The 24,450-nt window shown below is 62.0% G+C and overlaps 5 protein-coding genes across 5 annotated transcripts; 2 read left to right on the top strand and 3 right to left on the bottom strand.

Annotated features, from left to right (window-relative positions):
* Positions 1 to 2,788: 2,788 nt before the first annotated feature.
* EsH8_I_000395 (tyrosine protein phosphatase PTP1) lies at positions 2,789 to 4,291 on the bottom strand (the record flags this gene model as incomplete). Its single annotated transcript, XM_083267808.1, has 2 exons — positions 2,789 to 3,792; positions 3,859 to 4,291. The coding sequence occupies 2 exons, from the start codon at positions 4,289 to 4,291 to the stop codon at positions 2,789 to 2,791; spliced, it is 1,437 nt and encodes a 478-aa protein (XP_083118246.1).
* Positions 4,292 to 7,217: 2,926 nt separating this feature from the next.
* On the bottom strand, positions 7,218 to 9,080 carry EsH8_I_000396 (regulator of chromosome condensation 1/beta-lactamase-inhibitor protein II; the record flags this gene model as incomplete). The annotated part of the gene is made up of 1 exon (XM_083267809.1): positions 7,218 to 9,080. The coding sequence occupies one exon, from the start codon at positions 9,078 to 9,080 to the stop codon at positions 7,218 to 7,220; it is 1,863 nt and encodes a 620-aa protein (XP_083118247.1).
* Positions 9,081 to 9,494: 414 nt separating this feature from the next.
* EsH8_I_000397 (Sec34-like family-domain-containing protein) lies at positions 9,495 to 12,007 on the top strand (the record flags this gene model as incomplete). The annotated part of the gene is made up of 5 exons (XM_083267810.1): positions 9,495 to 9,605; positions 9,675 to 9,976; positions 10,030 to 10,369; positions 10,423 to 11,361; positions 11,414 to 12,007. The coding sequence occupies 5 exons, from the start codon at positions 9,495 to 9,497 to the stop codon at positions 12,005 to 12,007; spliced, it is 2,286 nt and encodes a 761-aa protein (XP_083118248.1).
* A 5,972-nt stretch (positions 12,008 to 17,979) lies between these two features.
* On the top strand, positions 17,980 to 20,966 carry EsH8_I_000398 (frequency clock protein; the record flags this gene model as incomplete). Its single annotated transcript, XM_083267811.1, has 2 exons — positions 17,980 to 18,265; positions 18,319 to 20,966. The coding sequence occupies 2 exons, from the start codon at positions 17,980 to 17,982 to the stop codon at positions 20,964 to 20,966; spliced, it is 2,934 nt and encodes a 977-aa protein (XP_083118249.1).
* An 811-nt stretch (positions 20,967 to 21,777) lies between these two features.
* Positions 21,778 to 24,184, bottom strand: EsH8_I_000399 (amino acid permease-domain-containing protein; the record flags this gene model as incomplete). Its single annotated transcript, XM_083267812.1, has 10 exons — positions 21,778 to 21,915; positions 21,980 to 22,184; positions 22,237 to 22,325; positions 22,379 to 22,991; positions 23,062 to 23,122; positions 23,177 to 23,197; positions 23,251 to 23,341; positions 23,394 to 23,547; positions 23,606 to 23,844; positions 23,900 to 24,184. 10 exons carry the CDS (start codon positions 24,182 to 24,184, stop codon positions 21,778 to 21,780), a joined length of 1,896 nt encoding a protein of 631 aa, XP_083118250.1.
* Positions 24,185 to 24,450: the final 266 nt, after the last annotated feature.

A 24,450-nucleotide genomic window follows, 5' to 3' on the forward strand; every position in this document is an offset into this window, starting at 1 on the left:
TCTGGGGAAGGGACCGTGAACCCCGGCGTGGTGAGGACTCGGTCACAAAACGATGTGCGGTGGGATGGAGCTTGGTCCAACTGAGGTTAAGCTTCGTGACACGGCGCTCGCGGAGGTCCTCTGCGGCCCAGAGCCGGGGAGCGAAGAAGAAAAAATTGACATTGGACAGGCATCATCATATGACCACTTTCAGCACTTCACCCTTGGACGACCATTAGAGCTGGAACCTGATGTTTCATCCGGCAAGAGTATTCTCTCGTAATGGCGGTCCTCCACACCCTCTTGACCCATTTCGCAATAACCTCTTGTGATGGCCCTCCCCCATCAGTGGAACGCACCCAGACACGACGGCGTCTCCAAGCATCGCCAGTCCACGGTTTTGTTCGGCAAAAATGCGGCTGCATCGTGCTTGGCAGTATCCGTGCAACCCGAGGGCGACGAGCTCGTCTCGCTCAAGGTTCTTGGACGAGAGACCCTCGCCCCGGCTTCCAACGTAACCAGCCCTGCAGCCCTCAATGCGCCTCTACCATGTGTCAGGCCCACGCCCCGGCGGGCATGGCGGCCGCTTACTGTCAGCGACTGACGAAGAAAAAACGCACAGACATGTTCGGTGCCACACCACACCATGAAAGTGCATGCAAACCAACGTCAACTTACACATGACGGTAGCATCCACCACATGTCTGCCCCAGAACCGGAACCTGTGCAGTGAATTGTGCCGCTGGAAAGCCTGCGCGCATATGTTGGCTGCGTCGCACCCTCCCACGAAGAACAGCCGGTTGCACCCTCCGCTCGCCGTTCCATGCACCGGTCACTGTGCTGAATCCGGGGTTGTCGAGGCGCGTCCCTCATTCGCCGGTTCATCTTGTCTCGCCCCCCTGCTGTGTGTATTGTACCGAGTTGCGTTGCACCTCGCATCAGTAATCCGACATGCTCCGTGCTTTCCTGCCGTGTAACGACGGCAGAGAATGTCACTGCAGGAGGACTGCATCCCCTCCCAGGGGGCTGTTCACGAGGAATTGACGAAATCCGCCGTTCCACTCGCATTCATCCAAGGCGTAGCTTATTCCGCGAACATTCACGCGGCGGACACACGATGAACGGCACCGCGCACCATCGCCCAAGGGCGAGGAGATTAATGAATCCGGCCAGCCTCTCACGGGCGGATGTGGGCCCCGGAACATCGAGCGACTCGGCCACGCTGCGACATCAACACACGAGCAACCGCGGCGCTCAACCACGCTCCTCGATTGTCGTCGTTGCCGCCATCGCACCTCGAGACTGGGGGAGAGACGGGTCCATGATACCCCGGGACACCAAGACGTACCGGCCTCCAATTAGCCGCGCCGGTCCGAACTGCCCCGTCATCCACACATCACATCGGATCATCCAGGCCCCCTTCTTCATCTTATCTTTCCCACCTTCGCCAGGCAAACCGCCCCAAGAGATTTCTGTAGATTACCGTCACTTGCCCCCGGCAGTCTGGCCCGGGGACACAAGTCCCATTTGCTCAGAGCTAGACAGGGTAAGGTCGACAGTCTCGTTGATGATCTTCTCGGTGTATGATTTTCCCGACATTGCGCGGGTTTGCTCCTCCCGCCCGGGCTTGATGATCCAACCAGGACATGATCCGCCGTTGCAAGGCCGGGCTCTCGATCCCAGCGGACAAGCCCGTTCGTGGGCTTTGACTTTGTCCGCTCCCCTTGCCCCAGAGGGCCCAGCTTTCCGACCTGCCCGTCTACGTTTGGTGACCGGCCCCGATGCCTGTCCCTGGCATCGAGTTCTTGCGCAGATATCCCCGATGCCCTAGAAGATGTGGCTGTTGCCGGCCAGCGTGCGTATTCGTAATCATGAGGGCGACGGCTCCGCATCGCGCGTCGTCGCCGTCGCATGGCTGGGGAAAGCGCCGCTTGGCGCAACCCTTATCACGGGTAGCTTGTGCGGAGTTTTTGGCACCGCGCGAGACCCCAGACCTCCCACACCACCCCCCTGCCGCTCCCCCTGTTTCCAAATCTCACACCGAGTGCGGGATTCTCCGGAACCGGTCAAGATGAGGTGTGCCATTCACCCACGCCATGTGACGATGACATGCCATGCCGCACCAAGGGACTCGCCGTCGAGACCGGCAGCACTCGCCCACCCCGGCACGGGAGCTTGTCCTTGAAGAAAACCACCCTGGGCTCTGCCGAAGAGGGGGCCCTGCCGGGTCGGGTTGAGATGTCTAATCACCGAATCTCTGCCAGTCACAATCATCACCAAGGAGCTTATGCTTTACTGTTCGACCTCAAAAATTCCGCTGCAAACGCGGACGGGCCCTCGACGCGGAATGAACCGTCTCGGGTCGTGTATTTCTGTCGATCCGCTCTAGGCGGATGCTAACCTGACTGTCCTACCAAACCCCCAATCACTTCCAAGGAGGGAGGGGGGGCGTCTTTCTACGTTTGGGCCCCGTTGGGATTATACAACCTTCTCATCCTGGGGAGAAGAAAAAGTACGCGCGCGTAGACGAAAATCCAACCGTGGTCGTACAATCCCCCAGCCCGACCCGGGGGCGTATATGCTGCCGTTTTTTTCTTCTCGAATCTGTCCACCTCCCAAAATAACGCCCGGTAATGCTGCTTGCTTTGGTACACAAGTTAAGAAGAAAAAGGAAAGAAAAAAAAAGCCCCTTTTACATGTGCCATGCCGCCACAGTCTCCCGATTAATCATGGTTGCCCCTCTCCGCCAACAAAAACATTCATTCCTGGACCGGGGCCGGCGGTGTCTTGGCCGGCCCGAGAGGCGTCTTCATTCGAGAGACGGTTCCTCGACCTCGAGCCTCTTGGCCGCGGGCTCGCTGTCCCCGTCGCTGTCCTCGACGTCGTACTTCTCCTGCCACAGCTTGCGCAGCACCTGGTACAGGAACAGGTACTGCGACTCGGCCTGGACCATGCTGCGGCGCTGCTCGCGCAGGGCGTCGACGGTCGCGAAGATGAGGTCGTCGCCCTCGCCGGCGCCGTCGTAGTCGTCGAGCGCGCCGTCGTCCAGCTCGCGCATCAGGTGCTCCAGCGTGATGAACGTGCCCGTGCGCCCGACGCCCGCGCTGCAGTGGATGATGCGCGGGTTCTCCGGCGTCGTGTTGTACTCGCGCGACAGGCGCATGAGCGTGAAGAAGCTCGAGAGGTCGTCGACGGCGGGGACGCCAAAGTCGGGCCACTTTGTGTAGAGGAGGTGCCATATTGTGCGGACCTCGTCGTCGTCGCCGACGCGCAGCAGGAGCTTGCGGACCTCGATGGCGCCGTCCTCGAGCGAGAGGAGCGAGTCGAAACTCAGCGTGGCCCGCCAGCCGTCGTTCCAGCCGTCGGCCTCGTTGATGGCCCAGGGGCCCTGCGACTCGTCCATGGGCAGGTAGGGGAAGCACTTGACCTGGTTGTTCTCGAACATGCTCGTGAGCTGGACGATGACGACCGGGGTCGTGAGCTGCTCGGCGACCATGCGCCAGACGAAGTCGAGCGAGTTCTCGGTCGGGCCCTGCATCGCGATGTACCGGAGGGGGGCGAGGTCCTTGTTCGAGGGCGAGGAGAGGGATATCGTCGAGGCGTTGACGTAGTCGAGCTCGTCGGCGGGCACGCGCAGCTTTATGCGGTTGTGGTTCCAGGGCTTGATGTTGAAGTAGCGGTCCTGCACGCCCCTCCGCATGTCCGTCTGCCTGTAGGAGCCCCACCTCGTGGTCTCGTCGGCGTCGGGCGCCATGCCGGCCGCCAAGCGGTTGCGTTCCAGCCACACGATCTCCTGAAACTTGTTCTCTAGGTCTGGGGGGAACCCAGGGGTCAGCTCCCGGCCTGCGCCTCCGGGTCTGCGGGACGAGGGTCTCGTACCTGGCACGGAGAGGTCCAGGAAAGCCGGGATCCTGGGCTTCGGCCTGGAGCTTTCCCTGCTGCTCTTGCCCGACGACACGGCGTCATCCTTGCCGCCGCCGTCCCGTTGTCTTGCGGATGCCGGGGAGGATGCGACGCCGTCGTGGGTGACGATGGCGAGGGGCGGCGACTGCGGCAGGGCGGCGGCGGGAGGGGAGCGGGCGCGCTTGGCGGAGCTGCGCAGGTGTAGGCCGCGGAAGGCCGACTTGCGCAGGCCGGGCTTCGTGGGGGTCGGAGACCTGCCGCCGGTGACGGTGACGGTGGTGGTGGAGGGGTATATCTGCTGGGGCGGCTGTTCCTGGTCGATGCCGTTGCGGGAGGGCGCGGGTTTGACGTCGGCCGTGGAGATTGTCGGGATCTTTGGTTTCCTGCGGAACTTGGGGAGGTGGTCCATTTCGAGACGTGCGCCCGAGGCGGCGGCCGCTGGTGCTGGTGCTGGTGCTAGTGGTGACGATGACGACGGCCCGCGGAGGTCGCGGGAGGGGTGCGGATCGACTGGGTCGGAGGCGGCGGGAGAGCGACGAGCCGCGAGGCGACGGTAAGGGGGGAGGGAGATTGACGGCGAGATGCAGAGCGCCGCCCGGCGTGAAGGGTTGGTTAAGTAGGCTGGGATGTCGTCAGAGGTTCTTGGGGGCCGGGCAGGAAGCTGCTTTCTTTTTTTGGATATGGTGTGGCCCGGCGGGACGGGGGAGCTGCAGCAGCAAAGTAACCCGGGTTAAGCGTAGTTGGGGTAAGATGTCGGGCTCTGCGACTGGGTTCGTTGGCCCACCTTGTTCGGAGGGCAGGACTGGGTGGATGGCGAAGGGCAAAGCAAATGGCGGATGGCGACGAATGGGCGAGGAAGGGTTTGAAGGGGAAAAAATAGAATTAAAAAAAAATGCGTCGTCGTTGGCAACCTCGGGAGCAGGGAATGCGCGCGAGCGTGTGCCGTCCCACTGGCCAACTAATAAAAGAGGTGAGAAGGAACGAGGCGAAGGATGAAAAGGTGTCGTCCACGGCGCGCGGCGATCTGGAAAGGTCGCATGGATGGGCCTCGAAGGGGGGGCGGGCGCGGAGTTCGTGCGTCACGAGTCGGTATTTGGATGTGTCACCCGGGAGGCACGTGCCGTAGGTGGCCCGTCAGGAGGGGGATTGAGTTGATGGGCGCGCGGGACGACTGGATGGGAAGGAAAGGTTCAGGCGATGTCGGGTCTGGTCCCGTCACGGGGGGGAAAAAAGAAGAAGAAAAGCAAAGGTCCAGAGTGCTCGGAGGGCGGAAATTGGCACGATTAGAAGACGATAGAAATTTGATTATAATAATAAAAAAAGGCGGGTATCGCCGACCAGAAAAGCTCTGGGGGTTGTTTTTTTCTGGCTTGTTCCACCCCGGGAAGCAGCACGCTCCTCCGGTGACGAAATGCGAATAAGCAATATATGGGGGAAGCCAAAGGCAGGGCAAGGCGAGGCAAGGCAAGGGGAAGGAGAAGCAGAAGGCAGAGCAGGAGAGGGAGAGAGAGAGGGCGAGGGGGAGGGAGCAGGGTGAAAAGATGAGGCTGTCGGCTCGGGAGAGTGTGTGGGCGGGCGATATCAGCAATGGAAAGGAGGAGGGCATCATCAGGATAGGAGGCGATGGGGGAGGGATTTGGCAACCGCGACCGCGGTCTGGAAGCTGGGAGGTTCCCTGGAAGGAGGTCACCCGTTGCACTCTCCTGTTCCCGGCCGAGAGGGACGATTGGGCGAGAATGGCCGGGCTCGATGGGACGCGGCGTGTAGGGCATCTCAGCGGACCAGGTAGGGGGGTTCCTGCCTGGGCGAATCTCGGGCGGTGCACGGAGGTTTTGCCAGGGTCCTGTTAGGGGCGGGGTGGGGGCTACCGGGCCTGGGGACGCGCGAGGGAGGGGCTTGCCTCGCTAGCCTCCGCCCTGCCGCCGTCCCGAGGACCTGGAAGCCCACTGAGGCGACATTTGGTTGAATGAATCGCTAGGTACTGGGTGCTGGGTGCAGCCGCCGCATGGAAATGACGGCGCAGAGGGCAGTCGCCAGAGGGCAAGGGGTGACGGCGACGGTGGAGCCCGCCAGCAGCAGCAGCTGGCATTCCGGACCCGTGTCCAGACCAGCCGGGTCATCCACGGCATAACCCACGTCGTGTCGCCAGGCCGTTTCTCGTTGTGCCTCGGCGAGCTTTCCAGCTGGACCAACGAAACCTTCAGCCATCGCCAGTGTCGCGCCCGGGAGCCCAGCACCGCGCGCCAAGCCCTGCCCAGCAGGTCTCTGCTGATCCCATTTGCCCGGTCCGGCCGTTCGCAGCCGGGTCTGGTGTCGTGCACCTCAAGGGACCTGGTGTTCTGTCCATCGCCCCTGGACGGGGACGGGCCCCGCCCCGCCTCGTTGGAGAAAACCATCTGCGACTGCAGCCCTGCACTCGCTGCACATTAGCTCTGGCCGCCGATGGGCGCACCTGACCGGCGTACAGTCGCTCCCGTCTCCCATCGCGTCTGCTCGTCCTCTCCCGCGGGCCATTCGCTCGGTCATCCGCCGTTGCCAAGTCTGAATACGTGACCAGCCGGACGCAGACTCGGGCCGACCACGAGCGACCAAATGGGAAAACCAAACAAAGTTGCGAACGCGGCCAAAGCAGCGGAGCCAAAACGCTGTGGCCCCTGGGTCATCCCCCGCCCGACACACGACACAGGGCACATGCACAGGACGCGACCTGCCGTCGCATCAGCAACCCACTTGCCAATGCTACAGTAGTCCCCCAGGCGATTCGCGTTCCGGATGACATGCTTCTGGAATAACTCTATCGGCCGGAACTTCCCCGTGACGGAGACCCCGTCTCTCTCCCGCACGCCGCCAAGCCCCGCTGCACACCACCTGGCGAGCCTCGCCGCCACGCCTGCGTGCCTCGTGTGCACGTCGCGACTCGTACACGCCCCCTGTTGGAAACAAGTGCAAGTGAGCGAACGGCTGCCAAGCACCGGCCAGGCCTCCGATGATTCAGGTCTTGCGACGTGCCACCAGCGGTCCCCCGCTCACGATTTTCAAGGACAGAGCAGGTATACGTAGGTGCCGTAAAATGTGAGTTGAATTTGTCAAGCTTCGACCTCCCGCGGGGGGTTTTTCCCGTTCCTTTTTATGCTGCGTGGCAGCACCCCCGGTGCGTCGACGAGGCTGGCCTCCGCGTCCTCGCCTCGGCTGGCCCCGTCCGAGCGGGAGCCTCCCAGCTTCTTCTATGTAGAAATTACACGGTTATATCCTTACAAGGCCCATAACTTAATAGTACATCCCCCACCCCGCTCCCCGTGTGAAACGTGTACGGTCGCCAGTCCAGTCGTACAAACCTAGACGGCCGAGTAGACAGCCGTCACGAATCGCCCGCACTCCACCTTCTGCTCCACGCTCACCTTCCTGCCCTTGCCGTCCTCGCCAAGCCGGACCGTCTGCCGGGGGGCGAGCTGGAAGCGGTGCATCTCGCCGCCGCGGCCCATCTGCGCGTCGCCCGCCCCGCCGTCCAGCGCGCCAATGTAGCTCGGCGTGTTGAGGTTGTTGCGCTTCCCGGTGCCCAGCTGGTAGTGCTCGTTGCCGCCCCAGAAGAGCACGTCCGCCCCCCAGTTGACGTCGTTGCCCGAGCTCCTCGCCGTGGCGCCCGTCCGCGTGACGTTGTCCATCGTGGCCGAGACGTGCGTGCTGCCGACCGAGACGCTCGACAGGCGGATGGGGACCATCCCGTTAGCCTTCTCGTCGAACTCGAACACCGACGACAGCGCCTTGACCTTGGCCGGCCCGGGCGTGATGTGCGTCCACTTGCCCGTTCCGAGGGAGCCGTAGACGCCCTGGCCGCACGCCCAAAAGTCCGCCGTGACCCGTGGCATGCGTCGGGCCCGAGCGACGTCGCCGCCGCCGACCGGCGGCGTGCCGGCCTCGGTAGCGTCGACCGAGAAGAACGTGTTGTTGCCGCCGGCGGCGATGGACGTGATCTTAGGCACGAGCCCCGTGCTGGCGTAGAGCTTGGCCGTGGGCAGCTGGGCCGGCGCATCCACCCTCTGGTAGTCCAGCTCCGTCGGCAGCCCGAGCTGGCCGTACATGTTGTCGCCAAAAGCGAAGAGCCTGCCCTCCTTGTCCAGGGCGACGGAGTGGAGGTCGCCGGCGGCGATCTTTGCAACGCTGAACCCCGAGAGGCCGGTGATCTCCTGCGGCTGGTCGTACGGCCCGGCCGGGCGCGTGGTCCAGCTCAAGCCCGGGATGCCCATCTGGCCCTTGGAGGGGTACTCCGACGTGCTGGCGGCGGCGGAGAAGACGCGGCCCTTGGAGGTCAGCAGCAGGCTGTGCTGCAGGCCGCTGGCGACGTCGACAACCCTCTCTCCCCAGGCCAGCGTCTTGGGCGTCAGGTCTCTGAACTTGACCGACTCGGGCCCGCCGCCCGAGCTCCAAAAGGGGATCCAGGACGATGACGACGACGACTGCTGCGGCTTCTGCGGGGGGTTCGGGCCGGAGCCCTGGTCGTTCCGCGAGGCCGGGACCGAGTATACCGACCCGTTGGAGGTGAGGGCGATGATGCGGTCGTTGGAGACGGAGATCTTTGCAATGTTCTTGCCCTTGAGCGTCTCGGTGGGCGACGGGTCCGTGTTGGAGAAGCCCAGCCCCCATTGCACGAGGTCGCCCTTCTCCGTGACGGCGGCACCAAAGCCCTGGGTCAGCTTGATGTCCCTCAGCAGCTGGCCGTCGAAGTAGGCCAGCCTCCTCGGCACCTTGACGTAGGTCTCCTTGGACTGCGGGTCGACGACCTTGCCGGCGTTGGAGCCCCAGGCGTAGACGCCGGGGTTCTCCCAGCTCTTCTTGACCTGGAGGTGCTGGGAGCTGATGAGGTCGCGGTTCTCCTCCTTGGACTGCGGCAGCTTCCTGTCCTTCTCGAACTGGATCTCCGCCTTTTGGTACTTGGGCTTGCGAGGTTCGGCCTCCTTCTCAGCCTCGGAATTCAGGTACTGCTTGAGAGGCCCGTCGTAGCGGTCGTCGAGGTAGTAGGCACCGGCCGCGGTTCCCGCGCCGAGAAACAGGGCCGTCGCCTTGCCCATGCCGGCCTTCTGGCCGGGCCGGCGAGGGCCGGTGCTGGCGTGGCGGCACCATTGCTGGCGGGCCACGGCGGCGCATCTCTGCGCTGTAAGAGACGCGCCGGCGTTGCGTGTAGCTGTCCTGCAGGCCTTCATCGTCTTGTTCACGAGAGTCGGCGGGGGTCAATGTGGTGTGAGTTGGAACCCGTCGGGGGCGAGAGCATCAAAATCGGTACACAAAACACCTCTGAGTGAGGGTGCGGCCGGGACGTCGCTGACAGGTCGTGAGGTCATCCGCGAAAACTAAAACTTCGATTCGCCCAGCTCCAAATCTAGTGTAGACTTTCAGACCCGCCCCTGCGCTGCAAGGGACCGTGCGCCCCGCAGCGGGTGGGGGCATGCGGGGCCCACTCCCAAACGGCCGCTGTTGGGGCCAATGATTTTCCGCCCAATCTACGCGAGACCTTGGAGCTGAGCTGGCCTGGTGTGGGAACGTTTGACCGGCGCCAGACCGGAACCAGTTGCGCAGAGCTTCCATCCAGCCCGCCAGAGCTCCCGAGGCAAACCACCATGTACGACGACTCCTGGTACAGCTTCGTGCCGGACGTGGCCAAGAGGGCCGCCTCGGCCGCCCAGGGCCCGGGCCATCGCCGCAAAGAGTCGCTGCTCCAGCAGTCCAATGTAAGCTTCCACGGCCCTCCCCCGCCACCTGCCCCCGGACGGCTCGCTGACCGTTGCCCCCCGTCCCAGGGTGTGGTGCAGACCTCTGACGCGCCGGAGGCCCTCGACGGAATATTCGAGGACATCGAATACAGCAACACGCCCCCCGAAGCGACGGTGCTTCGCCGCGCAAAGTCCTACTCCGACTTCTACCACGTCGTCCGGGCCCAGCTGGCCAAGGACGAGCACAAGAAGAGGCGCAGACGGAGGAAAGACAGGACGTGGGACGCATTGGACATCGCGGCGCAGGCCAGGGACGCGCAGGCCGGCCGCCGGCCGGTCCTCGACCAGTACGAGGAGGAGCTTCTCGAGGCCAGCCAGCAAGAATACCTGTCAGTCGAGCCCAGCTTGCCGGGGAAGGAGACGGCGCTAACCCCGGACACAGGCTCTACAAGGACCAGCTCACGCTCACCGAGCGGCATCTCGACACCCTCATCAACGACACAAACGAGGCGCTGAAGCTCCTGACGACGCTGTCCGACTCGTTCCAGTCCGTCGAGGCGCAGACGAGCTCGTTCCAGTCCCAATGCGAGGACCTGCTGTCCGAGCAGCACAGGCTCGAGAAGCTGGCGGACGAGGTCGGCACCGACCTCCACTTCTACGCCTACCTCGACAACGTGTCGAGAAGGCTCAATGCCCCGGGCGCCGGGCGCCTGGTCGACGACGAGTCGTTTGGCGAGATCCTGAGGAACCTGGACTCCTGCATCGGCTTCATGTCCAAGCACGTAGGTGACCCCCGCCGTCCGCCCGCCGTGCAATGCTGACGGGCAACCCACAGGCCACTTACCGCGACGCCGAGTCCTACCTGGCCCGCTACGAGGCTCTGCTGACCAAGGCGCTCCACCTGCTCGAGGTCGGCTTCACCAACCGCCTGGACGCCATCTCCTCCGAGATCGCGGGCCAGATCGCGGCGACCAAGTCGGAGGCCACCCGGCACGCCCTCGCGTACGGCCGCTTCGAGGAGACGGTCCTCGACTCGTACTCGCTGATCCCCAACATCCACAAGGTGGTGGGCAGCGTGTACGACCAGTGGGGGCTCCCGGTCGCCGGCGTCGCCAAGGACATCTACTCCAACACGACGAGCAACCTCTTCCAGGCGTACCTGGCCGTCAGGGACCGCGACCTCAAGCCCGTGGTGCAGCACGACCTGGACGAGTTCAAGAAGGAGACCAAGGACCTGTCCGTGGAGACGGCCTCGAGAAACTACATCAAGCAGAGCTTCGAACGCGCCTTCAACGAGTCCAACCTGTTCGCCAAGATCTTCGGCCTCGACCTCCAGTGGAGCTCCGACCCGGAATCGGCCTACGGGGTCCTCAAGTCCAACAACAGGTCGCTGGTCAACCCGGCGAACCTCGTGCAGATCGCCGCGAACCTGCAGTCTGCGCTGCAGACGGCCGACCTGGAAACCGTCTGCAGCGTCGTCGGCTGGCTGACCAACGAGTACCTGGTCCTCGACTACGACGACGAGGAGTCGCCGTTTGCGCGCCAGTGCCGAGAGCTCAGCGCCAGGCTGCTGACGGAGCACCTCTGGGTGTTCACCGACAGCTCGTTCGAGGCCGAGATTGCAAAGGCCGTCACCAAGGCCCCGGTCAAGGACGACGCCCTGACGATCGGGCCCGTCAGCAACGGCGTCTCTTCCTCCAACGCCTTCCCGCCGGTCAAGCAGGCCCTCAAGCTGCTGGCCATGTACGACCAGGCCATGCCCAAGGAGCGAAGCGCAAGTCCCCCCCCCGCCCACGTGTGTTCACCCCCAAGCTGACCGTCAATAGCAAAAGAACAGCCAGGTCGTCTTCAAGATCGTCCGGGAGACCATCCAAATCCTGCAGCGCGCCGAGGCCCGCATCAAGTCCGTCAGGGCGGGCACCGACGCCGACCTGTTCATGGTGAAGAACCTGCTCATCATCAAGAACGAGCTCGTGTCCCTCGAGATCGGCGACATCCGGAGCGACGCCGCGGCCATGCAGCACTTTGGCCACATCTGGGACCACCTGAGCCCCCAGAGCTGGGTGGGCTTCGTCAGCAACATCATCGGCGGGTCCCTCTGGTCGCGCGGCGCGCCACAGCAGCCGTCCGTGACGGCCAAGACGCTGACAGTCGAGGACATGAGCGAGCAGCTGGACGAGCTGCTGCGGCAGTCCATCGTCGCCTTCACCCAGCGGTGGGGCGGCCTGACCAACGACGCCCGCTCCAGGAAGCCGGGCGTGAAGCCCATCGGGAAGGTGGAGAAGGAGCTGGACGAGGTGTTGCAGAGGGCCTTTAGCAACCAGCCCGAGGTGATTGCGAAGCTGAAGGAGGCCATCGAGATCAACGCGCAGGCGCAGGAGGCCGCCCAGGGGGAGAAGAAGGGCGTCAAGCGATACTAGGCGGCGTGCAAGCAGCGCCGGTCGGGGTGGTCGCCGGTACGTGGTGGGGTTTCACCTAGCCGGAGGATAATGATCATATATGACTATCTAAATCACGAGGCTTTTTCTTGCGAGCGTGAACCGCGGCTCTCGCGTGCATTGCGGGAAGAACATGAGTTGTCTACTATGTCGCCGTAGTCTATCTTGAAGTCGATATGTGGCGCGTAGCTATCACGAACGAACGTTTGGGGCATGAGAATAGCGAGCTGGACCCACTCGGGACCCGGTGCGCAACTTTGTTATATTCGCAATGGCCAACTTGGCTGCCACTGATGTTATTCACCCAAGGCTGGGAATACTCGCACGGCGGGGGGCATCGCGAAGGATAAAAGGGGGTTTGGGAGTGTTTGTTCATAGGAATAAGATGTCCATTATGAACCAACCCCACGAAGCTCAGTCCATGACAGCTGTCCAAAAAGAAAAAAGCCGCATCCATAGCACCCCTGAGAGATGACGAATCTGACGACATACTTGGAATTCTATGGAACTCTGCAATCACAACTAACTCATGATCCCACACGCGACAGCTACTCACCTAGGCAGTAACAGCGTGACGACGTCTCCAAACTGGGGAGGATACGTGGAGGCACACCAACTGCAAACCAGCGGTCCAGACAGCTCCACTCGCAGCGAATCTCCCAGAACCATGTAGACGTTGAGGGAAAGCAGCTTCGCAGCCAGGGGTGGCACATCTAGACAAACCTCGAGTGTAGGCATCGCCAGCCCGTCCCGCTATGCAGGCGTCCTATATACATAGCTATGACCTGCCCATTGGCCCGCCCACCCCCGCCTTCCCGGACCGCGGACGCCCCCTAAAGCAACTTGACTCCTCGTCGGCCAGGAACGACGATCCCAAAACCACCTATTCGGACGAGACCGGGGTAGCGTAGACGTCGGTCGCGGTCGTGGAACAAGCTTGCTCTGCCGCGGTAATCCCGACGGGATGAAAATCGTCGCTCCGGGAAAGCTTAAAACCAGAAAGGAAAAGGGTCCATTCAAACCCCAACCCACGGGACGTGAATTCAAAAATACCCACCAACCCCTCGTCGGGGCAAGGATGCAGCTGCCCAGGACCCAAGGGGTACCGTGACATGACCACTCCCTTCCGGCCCAGCATTCTAGAACCCCTCTTTCGACGAGAGTCTGCCTGCACGCCGTCCACCCCCACCGCCCAATCAGGGAGAAAGCCACTGCCGATGAGAGGTTAGCCGGGTCGGTATGAACATCGAATCCGTAAGCGTGTCTGGCAGAGTGCAAAGGAAATTGACCGGTGGAGGTGGGAAAAGGCCCATGGCCTACAAATCTGAGAGCACACGCTTGTTGTGCATTTTGGTAACTGCATTTTGCCCAGTTGTCAAACCTGCACACTCAGTACTTTGTTTCTCAACAGAGAAACCCTACGGGCAAACGTTTGGTTGGTCAACCCAGAAAGAGAAGGAAAAAAAACACCCCCCTACGACCCCCTTGGAACCGGGCCCAGCTGAGTGCACAAGGTGATTGGACGCGGCCTCCACGATAGACCACCCTCTGAGGCCCCATACCGGTCGGAAGAGACATGTACACTAGCGAGAAAAAGCAACACGTGCCCGTTCCGCTTCCGCAATGGTTGGTGGGTTGGCAATGTACTGGTAGATGACTGAGATGGAACACCGATCGGTCAGGAACCGGCCGATGGGCGTAATAAGCAAGAAAGCAAGCTTATCCGGAGGTCTCTCCGCCAACATGGCAGTGCTTTTCATGCCCGCGTAGCTAGGGATTCGGGGTGGCCAGCAACGAATCCGATAAAGATCGTGAGAGCGTCAGGGGTGGCACCCGGGAGCACGCGGCCAGCCAGCCGACTGCCGTCAAGGGGGCCTGCCCCTTGGGCCCCATCCGATGGTAGACTATGGGGTGCATCGTCGAGATACACTCCCCTCCATGCCGTGTGCGTGCGGATGGACCGACCCACATCGACGGGTTGCGGTGCTGTGGAGGAAATCGGGCTTTGATTCTCAGATCTGCAGATGCGAAAATGTCGCCGCAAGAATGGGAATCTTTCGGATTGCGCAGGGCGGCCTGGACCGAGAATTTGTCAAAACCCGACCCTGTGGTCTGTGGCCGTGGCTGTGGTGGTGATCAGGCCAGCCCAGGGAATGCAGCGTGAGCGCGGCGACGGCCTGCAGGAAGGGTCCTGTTTGCCTCTGATCCACGCTAACTATGCGGCTCGCCGAGATCGAGGGGCGAACCTTAATCGGAGTCGCCTAGCGCCAGGTGGTTGTTGATTGGCCGGGCCATCAACACTGCGAGAAACGTCCCCGGAAGGCCGGCGCCCGGTCTCTCAGACGGAGCGCCGAAGCGGGCCCCTCCAAACGGCGGGCCGTTCGTTCCTTTTTCTTCGGCAACGCCCGACCTGACGGTTCAAAGCCACCGAGGGTTTGGCCCGGGTTCCCTTCCAGCCGACCGCGATTTGACTGCTCGCATGTCAACGACACACCGCCATGTGTTTGGCAAAGGTGCCTTTCGTCACTGACGTCAGAACCCGAGGCTGTGCCGACGAGTTGGGCAGGCGAGGGCTAGGGGGCGCCCAGCCCCAATGCGGGCGTGCCTTGGTTCTCGACACCGCCGCACGGCGTGGAAAGTCGACGAAACTCCTGGCCGCTGGACCCCTAAAAATGCAGCAACTGAACAGCAGCGCCGCCCGTACCTGAATGGCATGGGTGGTGCGGGTTACCGGTACTGAAACAGAAAATGATGTTCGGCGCCCAAGTTCTGGTCAGGCCAGTCGGGAGCGGGGTGGCGACGAAAGATGGCGCGCTCCGACACGAGGCCAGAAGCGTCCCCCTTCTTGGAGAGGTGAACAGTCAGACAGTGACGTATCCGCGTGCAAGGGGTGGCCTGCCGATCAAGTACGATGACAAAATAGAGGAGCGGAACTGACGAATGAGGAGGGGCAATGCGCGCCCAGGTGGACCCGGAACAGCCTCCGTAGACGCTAACTGGCCCAGGGAGTCCTGTGAACCTGGCCCGACGGGAAATGGAGGTTAAAGGGTTCTAGGGGTCTAGGGGTGTACCAAGAAAAATAGACGAGGGAATATTGACAGCTGCTGGACGCAGAAAAAGCCCCGTTTGGCCCTTTTCGGGATGATGAGAGGGCACCTGCAGCGCTGGGCCGATGCTGAGTTGCGAGCCGTTTCGTTCGGAAGCGTCGACTTGCACAGTGGGCAAAGGGTGCTTGTCTTCGCGGGTCGAAGCCATGCCACCTTGGGGAATTCCATAGAGAGGGAAAATGAAAAGAAAAAAAAAAGTGTTCAACTCGGTCTCATCGGCGATGGCATAGGAGGGCAGGGTAGGGCAGGGCGTGTGGGTTCGCGCCGTGGTTATGAGCTGATTTGGATTTGAGCAATGGAGAGGAAATCGTCAGGTAATAATGCTGTAGCCGGCAGGTCGGTGGGCGCCCGAGGCCGTGGCTTTGTCGATGACACGGCAAAAACGAGATCGCGGGCTCACGAGCCTGCGGATTCGCCTAGACATGACTGGCCGGCCTGTGGCCCGTGTGGTGCTCGAGGATTGGCTGCACGCCGTTGGCCCCGGATTCGGGGATTATCCGCCGACGAATGGTGGTGGACGCGTGCAACATCGGACCGGAGTGCTGCTTACATGCACAGGAACTCCTGTTGGCATTAGCAAATGCGTGCTGAGTGAGCAGGTGCTGTGGTTCATTCAACACTCGTCGGCTTGCTTGTTCGCGGGTCACGGGAACGTTGGGTGTGGGATCAAGACTCGTCGATTGTCAGTAGACGGTGGGAGTTGCGCAGAAAACGACCTGTTCTCGGTTCTGGCGTGCATGGGCGACGGCCTCAACTGCCGGGAAAGGACAGCGACAGGGGCGGCAGCCAACCGATGATTGGCTCCTCGGATTCTTCAGCGAGATATCATGGTTTGGCCGAACTCTCGAGTCGAGCGTCGAGCAACGGCGGTGGAAGGGCCGGGGACGCGTGGGGGAGTCGCTCAACCAGGCGGACAAGGGTCTGGGAGACCAGAGTACGTACCGCGGTAGGGGACCATGCCGGGGGGTAAGGTAGGGCTTTCTTCACGAACTTGGCAACTGTCATCGGTGATCGGACTTGAGGAATGCACGTGACATGTCGACGGCCAGGTGTTCTGAGGGCGATTGCAGACTGTAGGTTACCTTATCCACGGCGAGGAAGGGGGCAAGGAAGGAAGGTCTGGTCTCGGACTGTCGATTCTCGATTCAACGAATGGAAGGTAGCCTGGGTCATCTCCTTCCCAAGCACCCAAGGGCCTAGGTGCGTCCATCGCTCGCTGCTGCCCTGCAGACACGGGCCCGCCCATGGCCCCCAGCACACGCCCCCTCCTTTACATATTCACGCCCCCCGAGCGAGGCGCTCCGCTCGCCTTTCGATTGACTCTCGATCCTCAGAACCCTGCCAGGACCTGGAGATCAGACCAAGCAGCTTTCGAGCTGCTGTGGGGCCACACCTGCCACCTGCGCGTGGGGAGCTGGCCAGACCTCACGAAACGTTTCGCAACCTTTGGCCTTCACGTCCCTCCCACCCGCCAAACCGAGGGCTACAGGGCGCGCGAGAGTGTTGCCGTGGTGCCCTTGCCATTAGCCCCCCTCCTGATTGAAATCGTCGATGCCCCCCCCGGAGGGGTGTGCCGTCCGTCCTGGCCCCAAGGAGGCTTTACGGCCTACGACCAGTCTCCCGGCCCAACGCAGATTGGCCCTGTGCTGGCCGATTTTGCTCGTCGACGGAGGGGGCGTGGAGACCTGCTCCCATCTCATGCCGCTGACCAGAGCTGGCCCTCTCACGTTTTCCCAGCTAAATGCTTCACACCAGCCAGCACTTCTACTGTTCAGCTTAGAAGTCCAATAATCCGCATTGGCTTCTGCGTCCCCCATCCTGTGCCTTGCGTTCTTTCCCCAAGCACACGGGTATACCACCACGCAAACCACGACGCAACGGCCGGAATCCACCCAAATCAGCTTGATCGCCGTAATTGTACCCGTTTCCTTCGTCGCCCGCTTCTTTCGCGCCCTCCAGAGCTCCAGGCTGAATACTTCCCTCTGTCCTGGTCCCGTAGCCGACGCCATTTGGGTTGCCACATCTCCCGGCACCTCGCGAGGCGCGAGCGTGCCCTCTCTTTGATCTTGGCTCACACCGGACGGCGGAGACGATTTCTTTCAATCTTCAACCCCACCGTGATACCCACACAACGCCTACATAACAAACACCCGTACTACCTCGCCGCGAAACAACCTGTGTCGACCGCTGTCGCGACGACTGACCGACCGACCGACCAGTAGACCTGCAGCGCTCACATCAACCGCCTCGCCCGGATTGTCTGCTCCCCCGCGCGCCGAAGAAAGCTTCGCCCACCACCGGTGTTATCGGCCACCAAGTTCAGCACCCGCACGGAAAAGGCCCAGCCAGGCTATCAAAAAGTCCCAGAATCAGAGACATCTGATTCCTCAGCATCCCCAGTCGAGTCTGCAGTCGTTCTGTGGCGCATTTGTTGTCTTGCTGTTATTGTAGGTGCCCTGTACCCTCTCACAGTGTCAACTTCAACGGAGGCTTTCGTCATACCTCCCGACCTCTCGATCGATCGATCGATGCCTCAGCCAATCACAGCCCGCGTCCACGCTCGACGTATACGACCTCCCACCTCGCAAACATATATGGGCATACACTTTAATTGAAGCTTACATACTGACTAGTCGTCGATTCAGCAGCAGGACCACTTACGCCTTGGAACATCTCCACCCTTTCATATTCAACCACGACAACACTCAACATACCGGCACAACGGCTAACACGACGGCAACCAAGAGCCCGCCAACCTCGGACCGCAATCTTCGCGGTTCATACAGCAACCCCTACTCCGAAACACAACACCCCGACGTGGCCAGACATCGTCTATATGCAGCCATCATGGCCGACGCTCAGCACACATCGCACGGTGCGCAGCCGCCGACGTCGCCGAAGGGCCATCCTCTGCCGCGCCGTGCGTCACCCGAACACTCGATAACGCTTCATCACCACCGCCTGGCTCGCGAAGCGAGCGAAAGGGCGGCGGCGGCGGCCAATGCCACAAGCTCGCCTTCGCCTCAAAGACAGTCATCCGACGAGAGCCACAACACCGGCCCCAGCGACCCCAAACAATGGTTCGACCAGAACAATGACAACCCGACCGCCCTGTACGGTCACGCCATGGATGGTAAGGGAACCGGAGCGCACGGCCCACTGTACGCATGCTAACACTGCCGCCAGTCGACCCTCCATTCTTCCAAAAGGAAAGCGACTCTTCCAACGAGGAAGGGCCGAAGCCGACGGGCTATCCCATGCACCTGCGGCCCCCAGTGCCCGCCACCCTCAAGGCGACTGCCACCCAAAGCAGCAGCGCCGACGATTACCGGAGCGTCATCGACGACCTGACGGTCGAGATCAAGCGGCTCAAGGACGAGCTGAAGCGCTACAAGCAGCGCGGGCCCGAAATGATGAAGAGGGACAAGCTGTTCGAGATCAAGGTCCACGGGCTTCCGAAACGCAAGAAGAGAGAGTTGGAAAACACCCTCCGTGATTTCGCCTCTGGGCTGGAGAGCACCACCCCCAGTGCCGACGCCTCGTCTGCACGCAAGAAGTCTAGGCATGCAACCCGTTTGGAGTCCGGCTCGGGTTCGGCATCCAAACACGAATCGTCGTCGTCGGGCTCCCACTCGAGACCGGTTGATTCGGCCTACGCATCGATGTCGATCGGCGCCAACTCCTCGGGTACGTCCCTCGCGCGCCCCTCGGCCAGCTCGAGGGCAAAATCGTCGGAGCAAAAGGTGGAGAGTTACCTGAAGGATATTCCCGAGGGACTGTACCCACGCCACATGGTCATGACGGACAGGGACAGGAAGAAGCTGATTGTCCGCCGGCTGGAGCAAATATTCACGGGGAGAATCAGCGGCCGGACCTTGACCCGCACCCAGCCCAAGTCCGCCGCGTACATTGCTTCGTACGCACCCCACATGGTGGAGCCGGCGACCGGCAACACCACCACGGACCACGGCCCGCCCAACGTCCTCGCAACAGAGGCCGAGCCATCGCGCGAGGCGCTGATTCTCGAATCGGAAGGTAAGAAACCCAATGCGAAAAATCACAATTCAACTTCCAACTCGAATGGAGATATGCCGGACTCCGGCGGCAGTTCCGCGGCTACCAGAGGTGCCAGCACGTCACCTCCGGACGCGTCGCTTCCGGAACAGCGCCCCACAAGGCCGCTCGACCTCGACCCGGACCGCCTTCAAAACCCGACCGCGAACATGGACTACATCCGCCACCTCGGTCTAGCCCCGCCCTACTTGACGGGCCTGGCGACTCACCACGACGTGTCTCCGGACGCCGAGGGCTGGGTCTATCTGAATCTGCTCTGCAACATGGCCCAGCTCCACATGCTCAATGTCGCGCCCGACTACATCCGCAGCGCCGTGTCCGAAAAGAGCACAAAGTTCCAGCTGTCGCCCGACGGCCGCAAAATCAGATGGCGTGGCGGGACGGAAGGAACTAAATTCAGCAGCGACAGCTCGGTAGAAGCCTCCCAAGTCAGTCAATCCGGCGAGTCGGAGGAGAGCGAAGCCGCAGACGGGCAGAGGAAGAAACGCAAGCGCCGCCAGTCCAAATCCGGACTGTATTCGGGCTCCATGGGCAAGTCCCTGGCAGACGGCGTGAGGCTGGACCGGCAGCTCTCGGCTGCCCACAGCTTTCACTACATGCCACTGTTCCCGCACCAGTCGTCTTCCGCGGAACAGACGTCCCTCGACGACCGCTCATCGTTCGGGGCCGGCGAAGACAGCTACAACGGAGAGTCGCGGTGGGGATACAGCGGATCGGCTTCCGGGCGCAAGAAGCGGCGGTTGGACGGGGCCATCATCTACTACAGCGGCGCTCCCTTCTGCATGGACCTCTCTGGCGATCCCGGCGACGCCTCTCCCTCGTCCTACATGACATCGACCGGACAGGAACAGCAGTCGTCGGGCGCGCAAATCTCGACATCCGAGGCGTTGCACCGCACGGCGTCGGGGTCCGTGCTACCCTACCGACCATTGACCGACGGCGCCAAGGCCCCCAGCGTGGCAGTCGAGACGGAGGCGGGTTCCGACGGGGGCGAAGCGGACATTGACGCCGACTTCTCTTGGTCCAGCCGCCCGCAAGGCTCTCCGACGAGCAGGCTGGATGCCTCTGGCCTCGGCGGTGTCATCCCGGACGACCATTTCGTGGTTATTGCCACCACGAAGAGACCCAAGACGGAATCCGTCCCCTCTGGCCCGTGCAAACTCGACCCCGCCGACGTTTCCGACATGGTTCACAGGATTACGTCGCCGCTGAGGTCGTCGTCGCAGCCCGCGGCCCCACAGTCCAGGCCCAAGGCTCAGTCCCCCGTCAACATCGAATACACATCGGGGTCCATCAAGAGGTTGAACCCCACGCCACTGCCTCCCCCGGGCATGTACTTTGCTTTTGATAGCGACTCGGAGACTTCGGACGAGGAGGAGGACGACGAAGAGGAGACAAGCCTGGCAGGTGTCCCACGACCCCAGCCCGCACCCCTCCGGGCCTTCCCGCATGTGTCTGGAAACCAGTACCCCGACGACGCGGAAATGTCGAGTGGAGACGAAGAGGATATTGAGCCGGACAACGGGGATGAGCCGGCTGACGGACCCGAGGACGAAGACAGCGGCGCGGAGATCCAAATACCCGCCCTGCCGGGCCAAGTCCGCCGGGCAGCAAGCAGCAGCGCCGTTGCTGCCGCCGGGACGGCCAGAGGCCGCAGCAAGAGCCTGAGTGCCGAGCTTCCGGTGGCTTCGGGCAGTTCGGTTGCCACGGCTGGTGGGGCCGAGAGTGGTTACAGCAGCGGCTGCGAGGAGAGTGGCTAAGATTGGGAGGATGGTTGGAACCCGACGAAAGGGAGTTTCTCCCTGGCGCGACAAGTCGGGAGCCAAAGGCTGTGATATTAGCATTTGCATTGTAAGGCGCTTGGATTTTGACGAGGGATAAATTGTTCACGATATCCCAAGGTCGCGGCGTGCTTTTAAGCCCGGGCATTGCAACGGAGACTGGTTTTATGCGAGGTTTGAAGGAATGGCGACAAGTCCAAAAAGTTATCAGGCGTGAGGCCATGACAGCACGAGGCGTTGGAATAGCGATGCTTTCGAAACAAAAGATACCCTTTTCCGCATATATAATCGTGGGTTGTCCAGTGACTGATGATTGAGGTGTTCTACTGGCCCGTCCGTGTGAGGTCTTGGTATGTATTGGCCGTGGCGCTGAGTCCAACTCCAACCAAGGTGATTGAAAATGTATTGCCCTGCTGAGGCGATGCAGCGTAACTAGCTGTTCCTGTAGGTCATTGATGTGTTCGCAGGGCGGGACATACCAGATGGGAGCAAACACAGCAAACATGTTCTAGTAGGCTATTGGCAAGCATACGGTGCGTCCGTCGTGGGGTTGCCACACCAAAATTCCGCCGGGCGCTGTGCGGCTTTGGTGTTTTATTGACGGAGTGGGAGAAGGTCTCAGTGTAGGTTGGGTAAGCGTCAACACTGTCACATCGAGGTAGTCGCAGCTGGAGCGGTTTTCTGGCGCAGCAGCACACACCACCACAAGACCCCTTGAATACCTAGCTGGGTTCGCAAATGTATATAGATTTCTATCGCCGATACCAAACACGGTATTTCCAGCGGCACTCTACGTTGTACCCGCGCGCAGCTCGTGCAGGTGCCTGATCACCCTGACCACCCTCTCCGCGTCCGAGAGATCCGCCAACGACCACTTTGCGCCCCTGAACAGCTTGAGGCCGACCCACAGCGCGAAGAAGACGAAGATCTGCGGCGGGAAGCCGAATCAGTCAACGGGTCGTGCTTGCAGGCACCACGGGGGATTGGCTTACAGCAAGATACGCCGAGAGGAACGGCAGGATGTTGAACGTTTTCCACAGGGCGGCGCCGTTGCACACGAACAGCAGGAAGACGCAGCTGACCAGCGCCACGTAGGCCAGCAGCGGCTGCCCGTGGCTGCGGTAGGGGTAGTCGTGGCTCTGCCGCTGGACCTGGCCGATCCTGCGGCCTTCCAGGGCGTACCGGTGCTTGTCGATGCTATGTCCGGGTAAGCGAAACGCCGACCGCGACGAGAAAAGGCCCTCCTCACCAGTGATAGTACCTTATGAACGCCAGGCACTGGCAGGCCCACACGATGACCACGCCGGCGGAGCCCATCTGGGCCAGGATCTCGATGAACTGGACGACGTCAGCCACGAAAACCGGGGATGGAGCAAGGAGAAGCGGCGCACCATGCCGATCGGCGTGCTGGTGCTGGTGCCCCCCGAGATCTGCAAGAAGGGCACCCACCAGAAGGCGAGCGCGGAGAAGACCATGGCCCGCAGCGGCACCTTGCGGTTGTTGGTCCTCCCGAACCACGCCAGGGCCCGCAGCACCCACGACTGGCCGGCGCCGCCGTCGAGCCGGCTGGTGAGCCCGAACAGGCTCCTGGACGCGACGTAGAGGTTGGTGTTTGCGCACGTCAGCGCCGTGAAGATGAGGAAGACGTTGAAGACGTGGTCGAGGCGGAAGACGCCGGAGCGCCCGGCGATGACGACAAACGCCGACGACGTCTCGGTGGCCGGGCACGGCCGCGTCTGGTTGACCCAGCTGAGCCGCGGCAGCGCGCAGTCCTCCTTCTCGATGTTGAGGGCCACGAGCATCCCGCTCAGCGTGTACGCGACGCCCACGAGCACCGACAGGTAGATGGCCGAGAACTTGACCGTGCCGCCGATCAGCGTCTCCGGGCTGGACGCCTGGGCCGGCCCGCCCTGCCGCTTCGTCTTTGGCCACTTGGCCTCCAGGGCCGAGGCGGCGACGATCTCGACGCCGACGTAGGCGAAGGCGGAGATCGAGAGAGACATGCTGGCGAGTACGTTGCGGGTCAGTTTAGGGGTCTCGGACTTGGTTTATTTCACGGTTCTTTTTGGCTTACAGCAGGGCCGCGCCCCAGTCGGGGGCCGCGTCGCCGTCGAACTTGAAGGGGTCTCGGAAGACTGCAGGGCGTCAGCAGAATGCACCCACCGCCCGGGGCACGAGGATTCACTCACTCGGAATAGGGCCGTCGGGGGCTTGTGTTATTTGTCAGCGACACCGCGTTTACCAGACGGCACAGACACCATACCTTTGGAGGTGACGGCAATCAGCGTCACCACGATGACCGCCAGGAAGCTTATCTTGATGGCTCCCGTGGCCACTTCTATCCAGGCGTAGACCTTTTCCAGACGGTTAGCAGATTCGCACGCCGCAACACCGCAGCCGCCGTACCTCGATCCCGAATGCGTTCACGACGACCATGATGACGGGTATCAGGACGTACACCACCCCCACCGACAGGCCCTGGTTGTCCTGGTCGATCCAGAAGTTCATCAGGGCGGAGCTGGTCGCGATGAGGGCCGCGAAGGAGACCGAGTACGTGAACCTGCATCCAGTGAGCCCTCCCTATTCCTAGCACCACATGGGCCGCGGGGGCAACGAACCAATAAGCCACGCCGACGGCGATCCCCAGCTCGTGGTCAACAAAGGTGCTGACGTAGACGGACAGCGCGCCGGGGACCGGCCAGATGCACAGCAGCTCCGTGACGCACTGCATGACGGCCCACGCTAGCAGGCCGACGAGGACGAAGGAGAGGAGCACCGCCAGGGGCCCGCCGAGCTCGAGGATCTGGCCGCTCCGCCAGTACAGGCCCGTCCCCAGTGTCCCGTTGATCGTGATCATCTGTGCGGGTGTTATCACGGCGATTCCGGCCCGAAAGGGGGGCAGGTTCACTTACAAAGAGATGTATCCCCTTCAAGCTCCGCTTGACGGTCCTGTCGGGTTCCGGCTTGACCAGGATCTCCACCCGGGGCCTCTCGACGAAGCCCCCGCCCGCGTCCTGGCCATGTGACGCACTGCCATTGCTTCGAGGAGGGTCCTGAGTGTCCCCCGAGGATCTGATGAGCGTGGTCGAGCTCGGGGCCGGCGGTGGGGCTCTAGTTGCCAGCTCGAAGGGTGCGGGGGTGGGCAGCCAGTCCGGGACCCAGTCCGGAGGCGGGTAGTTGGCCCTGCCAGGCTCCATTGCCGTCTTTGGATGAAATCAGTGTGAAAGCGGGCACGGGTATGAGTAGTTCGCGAATGGCATCATGTCTCGGGGAGTCTGAGGCAGGGAAGGCACTGCGAGTCCCGAGCCACTAATTCTTTCTCCTCTCACGAAGGCTACACTGGTATAAGAAGCGCGTGTCACAAACGGCGGCATGGGTGGACGCCGGCAGAGGTGTGCCAGCCATCACTCGACACCACGCGCTCGCGTGCGGCTGCCGAGCAGGAGGCAAACATACGGTCCGC

The sequence above is a fragment of the Colletotrichum jinshuiense genome, chromosome 1 (assembly GCF_051148585.1).
Source record: "Colletotrichum jinshuiense chromosome 1, complete sequence".
In the NCBI taxonomy this organism is placed as follows: Eukaryota; Fungi; Ascomycota; class Sordariomycetes; order Glomerellales; family Glomerellaceae; genus Colletotrichum; species Colletotrichum jinshuiense.